The sequence below is a fragment of the Fukomys damarensis genome, unplaced genomic scaffold (genome assembly GCF_012274545.1).
Source record: "Fukomys damarensis isolate Sample0158 unplaced genomic scaffold, DMR_v1.0_HiC HiC_scaffold_22, whole genome shotgun sequence".
Lineage (NCBI taxonomy): Eukaryota > Metazoa > Chordata > Mammalia > Rodentia > Bathyergidae > Fukomys > Fukomys damarensis.
Window position 1 is genome coordinate 4,209,087 of NW_022900934.1, and position 9,146 is coordinate 4,218,232.

At 37.1% G+C, this 9,146-nt stretch overlaps 1 protein-coding gene and 1 long non-coding RNA gene across 4 annotated transcripts in view; one reads left to right on the top strand and one right to left on the bottom strand.

The window, feature by feature from the left end:
* Prelid3b (PRELI domain containing 3B) overlaps positions 1 to 7,340 on the top strand; it is a 10,098-nt gene extending 2,758 nt beyond the window's left edge. For all 3 annotated transcript variants that reach the window (XM_010628756.1, XM_010628755.1, XM_010628757.3), the window contains exons 2-6: positions 3,539 to 3,707; positions 4,764 to 4,853; positions 5,412 to 5,482; positions 5,591 to 5,693; positions 6,960 to 7,340. In XM_010628756.1, coding sequence (XP_010627058.1) covers positions 3,570 to 3,707; positions 4,764 to 4,853; positions 5,412 to 5,482; positions 5,591 to 5,693; positions 6,960 to 7,079 — 522 coding nt within the window. In that variant the 5' untranslated portion in view covers positions 3,539 to 3,569 and the 3' untranslated portion in view covers positions 7,080 to 7,340. The remainder of the gene's footprint in view (positions 1 to 3,538; positions 3,708 to 4,763; positions 4,854 to 5,411; positions 5,483 to 5,590; positions 5,694 to 6,959) is intronic.
* Positions 1 to 9,131, bottom strand: part of LOC104865302 — a 9,947-nt gene extending 816 nt beyond the window's left edge. The window contains exons 1-3 of the long non-coding RNA XR_781093.3: positions 8,989 to 9,131; positions 7,744 to 7,797; positions 7,459 to 7,519 (exon numbers count right to left, since the gene is read on the bottom strand). This is a non-coding gene — a long non-coding RNA (uncharacterized LOC104865302). The remainder of the gene's footprint in view (positions 1 to 7,458; positions 7,520 to 7,743; positions 7,798 to 8,988) is intronic.
* Positions 9,132 to 9,146: the final 15 nt, after the last annotated feature.

The following is a 9,146-nucleotide window of genomic DNA, read 5'->3' on the forward strand; positions in this document are numbered from 1 at the left end:
TTTTTTGGTACTGGGGATGGAACTCAGGACCTTGCACTTGCAAGGCAGGTGTCAGCACCACTGAGCTAAATCCCCAGCCCCCAAATGGAATTTTTATTTTTAGATTTCTCAGGAATCTCCATAGTGTTGTACTAACTTACATTCTAAGCAACAGTGTAAAAGTTTCCTTTACCCTTACATCCTCACGAGCTTTTATTGTTCTTAATGATTGCCATTTTGACTGGAGAAGATGACATCTCAGAGTTTTGATTTGCATTTCCCTAATGGCTAAAGATTATATATAAATATTTTTTCATGTATTTATTGGTTTGTACTTCTTTTGAGAAATACTTGTTCATTTCATCTGCCCATTTGATGATTGGGTCCATTTGTTTTGAGAGTGTTAAGTTTTTTGAGGTTGTTGTTGTTGTTGTTGTTGGGGTTTTTTGGCACTGGGGATCAAACTCAGGTCCTTACACTTGCAAGGCAGGCGGCAGCACCACTGAGCTAAATCCTTGGCCCTTGATATGGTCCAAATATTCTCTAGCTAGCTAGCAAAAGTATTTTCCCATTCTGTATGTTGTCTTTTCACTGTTTGCTTTACTGTGTAGCTTTTTAATTTTAATTTAATTCCATTTGTTGATTCTTGACTTTATTTCCTGTGCTACGGGAGTGCTTTTCAAGAAGTCCATACCTGTGCATATAGCTTCAGGTGTTTCCCCTATGTTAATCTTCCAATAGTTTTTAAAATTTCTGTTTTTAAATCTAGGTCTTTGATTATTCTTGGAACTCCCTTTTCTTCCCTAACGCTCTTTCTTCTCTTCAGCATGTCCCCCACTCTGTCCTTTTCTGCTTCCCCTTTCTTCGGTATTGCCCTCTTTTTCCTCATCAGTGTAAATGTTCAGTGAGATTCAGTTGTTGGCCTTCTTGTCTTGCATTTCATTCATAGCCTTAATAATTTTCTCTTTTTGTCACAGACCTCTTAGAAATTTGATGAGAGCTCTTGTATCTTCTAGAAGATAGCCACATTCAAATAAATGCCATCCATGTGCCAAAAGAGGAAGCCTTGATCGGGCATGCTGTCCAGCTAGTTTGGCCTGTTCAGTTAAGGTCCCACCTATGCACACACATTTATAGCACTAAGGTCTCTGTGAGCACTTGTCATTCTTGAACTTCCAAATCCTTACTCTCACTACCCTCATACCCAGAGACTGGGTATCCTCAAAGTTGAAGTCATAATGGCCTCTCACAAATTTCTCATTCTCATATGATTCCCATCTTCATGATGTTCTCTAAAACAGTGTCATCATTGTACATTTTATCCATCCTTGATTTTCTAGCACTACTTCCTCTTGAGGCCTGACATAAAATCAGCATTCATTTGAAATCAGTCATTGATTCCTTCAGCGTACCCAGGGTGTGTTAGGCAACTGTTCTTGGGAGTGGCACATTCTAGTAAAGAAATGACACTTGGTTCTTCGGTGAAGTTCACTTCAAGTCCACACCTCATCGGTGAAGAAATTGTATAAGTTCTCTTGATTCCACTTGGGTGGTGTCTTTTAATGTCTTCCAGTTTTAGGACTTTTTTACATAATTATGTTAATACAGTTAAAATGAATTGTTGGAAGACTATTAATCATAATGTATCTTCTGTAATATTTGAGCTAGTTATGTTTCATAAAGCAGTCTTAGTCCAAGCTAAGTCAACATAGATGTTTTCAAGTTGGCTTAGAAAAAAGAAATAGCCTAAATTACAAATAATGCATAACCACCCTGAAGCCATGTGGTTATTTATTTTTTAGAGAGGGCAGTAGGAAGAGATAAGTGCATGGAAGCCAGCTAACCATGGTATATTACTAGATGGACAGGAAAGAGGTTCATCTGATTTTCATTTTAGATAGTTGCCTTGGTAACAATCAGTGCTTGGCCTGTATCATTTCTATTTGTGAAGACCATTTAGATTTATGAAGCTGTTCCACTTATATATCTGATTACTGAATAAGGCTTGAGATTAAAAACAGAATAAGGATAATTTATACAATACCAGAGAGAAAATGAGGACATTAAAAATCATGTCACCAATTGTCCAGAGTTCTGGGAAATTAATGGAGTTGAGATTTTCCTTGTGTTGACAAGATGTAGTTGTCAGTCTGAATTCTCTAAAAAGTTGAAATAGATTAATGTTTGCCCTTTTTTGATTCTACAAAAATAAGGAGCAATGCTGAGTGATTTATATCAATCAGTGTAACTTGAAAATCATCTCCAGATCTCATCTTTTTCCTGTAGAATGAAGACAAGAAGCTGGTTACCTGTGTAGTTCCAGAAGCCTGGGAGGCTAAGACAGAAGGATCCCAAGTTTAAGCCTGGCACTTAGCAAGACCTTGTCTCAAAATTCAAAAAGGGCTGGGTATATAACTCAGCGTGGAGGCCCTCGGTTCAATTTCCAGTACTTCAAAAATAAGTGAAAGAAGGGAGAGAGGATTAATAGTATAGCAGGGTTTGAATCAAACTGCAGGCTGACTAAACCACTTTTAATATTAATTGTAGTTTAAAAGGTTTCTTTCGAAAAGGATATATTTTGTGCAGGCATCTTACTCATAGAGGTGAAGAGAGCAGATGTGCCTCACATTTTTAATCACTCAAGCACATACGCTTTTTCAAGAAAATAAAGGCTGCAAGTTCTCAAGTGATGTGGTATTACTGCCACTTCAACCCTGGGTGATAAGTAAATGCCTATTAAGAAAGATGATTGGAAATGGCATATTAGGAGTGTCTTAATAACATTATTATAACATTATTATATGGAGTGACCTTTTAGAAAACAAAATCACTTCTATGAGGAAAACAATGGCTATTTACTGGAGAGACCACTGTTATTTATTATATTAATATAAAGAAAATTTTAATAATGATACTTTGGGACTTTTTGTAGTCCCTATAACCACGTACAGTGCCTGCCTTTTTTAAAAAAGAATTTGGTGTCTTAAGTTCTTTTCATAACTTCATAAAATTGTCATCGGACAAAGAAATAAATAGGTTTTTTTTTTTGGCTATTTTTTCAGAAGACTTTAATTTTTAATACATTTTTTTGAATTGGTGGTTCTTCCTAGAAACAGTTTACATGTAAAGCAATTATTTAAGAAACTGACCTGAGTGCTCTGTAGGTAGTTTTTTCTTTATAGTCTTTGGTTCTTTGTAGCCTGTTTTCTGGAAAAATACTATAGTTTGTACACATTAAAAATGTTGATCAAGCCAGGTGTGGTGGCGCACACCTGTAATCCCAGCACTTGGGAGGCTGAGGCAGGAGGATCAGTGTGAGTTCAAGACTAGCCTGGGCTACATAGTGAGTTACAGGTCAGACTCAACTACTTAGTGAGACCCTGTCTCAAAAAAAAATGTTGATCAAGCCCCAAAATATCATTTTTCAGTCAGTGTTTGAGAAAGTAATTTTCCCTAGGTAAACTAGTTAAATTTCCATTATAAAGAATGATTTGGTGGCTTACAATAATTACTTAATTCATATGCATATTTTTTAACAGTTTTTGGTTTATGTTGGCAGCCACCCCTGGGAAACTGTAACAACAGCTGCAATGCAGAAATACCCAAACCCTATGAACCCCAGTGTGGTTGGAGTTGATGTGCTGGACAGACATATAGATCCCTCTGGAAAGCTGCACAGCCACAGACTTCTCAGCACAGAGTGGGGACTGCCTTCCATTGTGAAGTCTGTAAGTGTGTCCTGATTCCCAGAGAAATGTGACTGCAGTAGAGAAGTTTTCTAAACCACATTATAATTTCAAATAGGTTGTGGGAGCTGATTCCGAATGTCATTTTTGCATCAGTTCAAGTTGTATTATAATAAACTTGAGTTATGAGTGTATAATGAATTGGAAATATTATTACAGTCTTCATGAAGGCACTCGATAAAACCTTCTGAAGGAATCCAGCTAATGCTCTGAAATCTAAAAGGAGTTATATTGTTTTTCCTGCTTTTTCTAGCAACTTGAGACCAAAAAGTTTGAGCATCATTGGTCTGATCATGACTGCTAGATTACCGTTGCTGTGGCCAGTGCTAGGTTGTGCACATTAAGTAAGGAAAATATTCTCAGACTTGGTGTTGTCACCTTTGTGCCACAATTAAGTATTCCTTCCTGTACATTTAGAAACAGTTCTATTGAGTTATAAACATGCAGGCTTTAAAGAGCTAATTTGACTAGCAAGAAATTAGAATGCTGATTTATATAAGTGAAAAAACTGTTGTGGTAAGTGAATCCCGGTTTCTACATAGCTCCACCCAGAAGACTAAGTACACATTTTTCAACAGAAATGTACCAGTTACCTCCATTAGACAGACTATGGCATGAGAGAGTAGGGACACAGCAATGAGTAAGATCAGGAGATGGGTTTGGGGGTCATGGCACAGGGAGTAACACTGAGTACGAACATGTGCTCTTCCACCATGAAATAGCTGTTTTTTATCTGTCTGGGGAAAGTAGCAGTGGTGCATTCTCCCTGGACAGCTCTAGGAGACACAGATCTCTTGAGCTCTCCCCCAAATCTGATTCATATTTCCACTTCATGCTTCCTGGTCACACTGGGGCGATTTCAACACCAGATAGGCTTTCCTTATTACCTTTGTCTGTTTCTCTGGATTTTTCCAAAGAGATTTTTTATTCCACATACACATTTTATTCCAGGTACACATTTATACCTTCAAATAAAATATTGACAACATGTGGTAAGAAATCCTTCCTCTGATTACTAATTCCAAATGTTTTGCTTAGATTATTGGTGCAGCAAGAACCAAAACATATGTTCAAGAACATTCTGTAGTTGATCCTGTAGAGAAAATAATGGAACTTAAATCTACTAACGTAAGTTTGTGCTCTCTTTTCTTTTAATTTTGAACTGTTTAGCCTAATTTTTTGTCTCTCATATAGTTGATATGTTAATGGGTATGTGTTCTTCAGTGTCGTACACAGGGAGTTGGGGTCCAGAACCTGTACTATCTGTCCCTGTTATGCAGTTAAGCCTATTACTGCAGTGGACTTGGCCTCTTTCTCGGAGCTGTCATTCATAAAGTGGATTTGGGATCATGTACATATCATTATTATATCATTATTATACTTTGCTTAAATTTTTTTTTAATTTATTTATTTTTGGTACAGGGATCAAACTGAGGACCTTGCACTTGCTAGGTAGGCAGTGGAACCACTGAGCTAAATCTCTGGCCCACCTTAAATTTATTTTTTAATAAAAAGACAGCAAGTAGTAAAATTTAAGCTGTATTTACACAGCAGTATCAAAGTTGTTTATTTGTTGGTTTTATTGTTGTATATGTTTAAATAGTAAGACTGGTTCATGTGTTAATTGGAGAAACATTTTTAATCTTTATTTCCAAAATACAAACTCCCCCCTTCTTCATTCTATAGATTTCATTTACAAATATGGTTTCAGTAGATGAGAGACTTACATACAAACCACATCCTCAGGACCCAGAAAAGTGAGTAAAAAGTTAACAAACTTATTTTACAAAGCTTTTTTTTTTAATCAAGTATTTTTTAAAACAATGCAAGTTGGGTCATCTGAAACTTGGTGTGTTTTGTGCCAGAACTGTTTTGACTCAGGAGGCCATAATCACTGTGAAAGGAGTCAGCCTCAGCAGTTACCTTGAAGGCCTGATGGCAAGCACAATATCTTCCAATGCGAATAAAGTAAGTGGTCTGCTTCCTAATTGTTTGTTTTCCCCGTTTCCTGGAAGAGCTTGTGCTGAATGTGTGTTTGTCCTTGTAAGCGGACTCTCAGCCGCTTTGCAGAAAGAGAGCATTAGGCAGTTGTTTGCACAGCTCTGTCTCCCAGAACACCTGAGTTTACATGCAAGCTCTAACTCCTAACCAGCCTCTCAGCGGAGGACAACTATGTCAACTCACCATGCCTCAGTTTCCCATCGTGAAGCTGAGGTCACCCTCTTGCCAAGTTGGCCTGAAGTAACGTGGAAGGTGTGTGGCCTAGGCCTCTGCACATAGCACATACTTGACAATGTATGGCCGTGTGCCACTGTTTAAAGTTCTGCTTCCTAGTTATATCTTATTACCTCCTCCACTGGTTTCAGACATTTTTTTCTAATTGCCACCCCTATAAAATTAATAACCACACATGCATACACGCATACATGCTTTATACCTTACAAAGGTGAAATTATAAGTTAAGGAAAGGGCTGCCTGGTGCACTATTTTTTAAACACATTTACTAATAAAGTCATTCAGCAATCAGAGATATTCACAGATACCTTCTCTATGCCAGGCAGAATGCTAGGCTAAACTGGAGATGGGGGCGGCACAAATGTCTGTGGAATTAAGAGGAAGGTGACATTCATACAACATGTATTAGGAAAGGAAAAGGAAAGGTAGGTGTGAAAGTATTTGAGAGTTTAGTGATTCTGCTAAGTACTAAATGAGTGGTAGATTGTTTGTGAGAGGTGTGCCGGAAGAGCATTTTTGCAGGAAGAATTGTGCGTGCAAAGGCCCTGAGGCGGGAAGCATAAGATGTGCCACCTCCTTTCTCAAGGAAGTGCATAGAGCACCGGAAGGGGTGAGGAAGGAATCACAGAACAGATCATTTGCAACCTTGTACATGACTTTGATTTAAAATATAGACATTAAAAAATACTAATAAAATGTAGACATAAAAAGAAGAGGGTTGACTAGTCATGAAATAAGACATCCTGTCATTTAATTGTAGATTGATTTGAGAACATCTTTTGCATACAAAATAAAAGTCAGTTTATGGGTCAAGCCAGTTGTTCAAGGCATTTGATATTTGGTAAATAGTGTTAGAAAAGAGAAAGTGAGGACAAAAGTAATCTGTCCTTAAGAGGTTTAGTTATCCTTGTAAGGCTCACTGTTACTTCCTTGTGTGTCATTTATTTGATACATAGCTGTTACCGCTCAGTAACAATGAATGTATTGAATTTTTTTAAGGGCCGAGAAGCAATGGAATGGGTAATACATAAATTAAATGCTGAGATCGAAGAATTGGCAGCTTCAGCAAGAGGAAGCATAAGGACTCCAATGGCAGCGGCCGCATTTGTAGAGAAATGATAAAGTTGGTGTCCAGCAACGGGTCCCCCAGGTCTCTCCAAAATGACAGTATATTTATTTGTTATTTAAAAATCACAACTATATTTTAGGTAGTATTTTTTTTTTGATAAGCTGGAGTGAGGCTATGTGATTTTTATCAAAAGAAAGATACAGGGGTTCTAAATCACAGGGATCATCTGATGTTAGTATGACTTGAAATGACTACTTGTTAGGTTTCCAGTATCTATATGAAAATGTAACCATTTTTTTAAGAATACTTGGGGGAAAAAAATTGTTATGGACAGTGAGTCTTCTTAAGGAGGAGTGTTAAAGCTTTTCGGGCTTTGGGACTTCACCCGGCTGTGGACCAACCCCAGAACAAAGCAGAGCCACCCCTTACCTTCGCACACTTGCCCTGCTGCTGCTGCTGCTGCAAACAAGAACGGGGCATGAGGAACTCCCTGTAAAACAAGAAGTTGTATAGTTGTAAAAGACATTAATTTGTATAAAATAACTTGCTCTGCTAGAAACCACCGTGTTTTGATTTGGTACTTAAATGATACTTTTGGGGTGAAAATTATCACTGAAGTAATATATGACTCCAACAGAAATATTATTTTATTGTATTAAAGAGTACTGTATTGGTTTGCCAAAAGTTTTGTAACTTAGTAAAGGGATTACCTACCTTGGGTTTGTACTTTATGACTTAGCACACTGTACCGTGGGCTGGTTATGCTAACTGAAAAAAAAAAATAAAGTTATTACCTGAGTTTTGCAGCACTCTTAAATTGAACACTTAACACTTAAACAGAAGAACAGCTGTTCACATCTTTTAGCATTTCACATTTGCTTAACTTATAAATTGCCATGTGTCAAAATCATGGTTTTGTAATTGCTAAGGCATGATATGTCAGGTTATTTGAATATAATTACTTTTTGAGGTAATTGTGACCACAAAACGTCTTTTTTACATGAGGAGCTGTACATCATTTGAAATTACTCAAATGATGTCTTGATCTGAAGCATAAATCTTACTTAATGTTTTTAATAATATGGTGCCACCATGGAGGCGTCGGGAGAAAATTAAGTACCAAATGGGGGAAATGGCATGGTCTACAGTGAGTAAATTACACTGTAGGTTTTATTTGTTGGAAATCTTTATTTTGGATAACAGAGTGGCTGCTAGTGGAACACAATCCAGAAAATGTATTTTATTTAGTATTTTGTACCGGGCAGTTAACCACTAAATGATCTCTTTGGTACTTGGAAGTGTTGTATACAATTTTTGTTAAAAGGCGATTAGCTTTTGCCTTTATTTTACAAGGCTTAATATGATCAATTTTTAGCTGGGTTTCCTATAAAGAGACCAGTTAATACATATAAACTGCAGAAATCGTACCAAAACAGTACCACTTTTCAAATTAGTGTTTTTCTACTTAAACTATTACGTGACATGAGTTCTTAGAACATTTGTAAAGTGTAAAACTCTGATAGTTTATTTTTTTGTAATCAAAAATGGTTTTTACAACTAAAATACTATTTCAGCTAAAAAAAATCGCTAAGTACATATTAATATTTGACAGAGACTTGTGATTTGTGTACATTATACTTGTTCTAAAAAAGGTATGCCTATTGATAAATTATTTCTAAGCCAACCTTTATCATATCCTTCATTAGATTTTTTTCACTGTTATCTAATGGTAAAACATCTATAAATTTTCATTTTCCATTGTAGTTAGCTACATCTAAATACTTGATTCGTGGCTTCTGTTAAAATACAAGTTCACAGCAAGTTCATTGAAAAGGACTAAACTGGAATAAAGTGTTGAATTACAGCTATTAAGCATCTTATTCAATATTAAGATGAACTTAGGAGAATTAACATGATTTTGTTAATAAAGACGTTCTTTTAACCGCCGGTTGTCTTGACCGTAAATTCTCCTTAACGTTCAGAAGCGAACGCCCTCGTCGGCGGCCCGGCGCCCGGGCTCCGCGCGAGTGTCCGTGCGGCTTCTGCGCCGAGCGCTTTCCTGCACTGCACTCCACTCCGGACGCGGTCGTGCAAGGAAACCCACACCGACACGGACA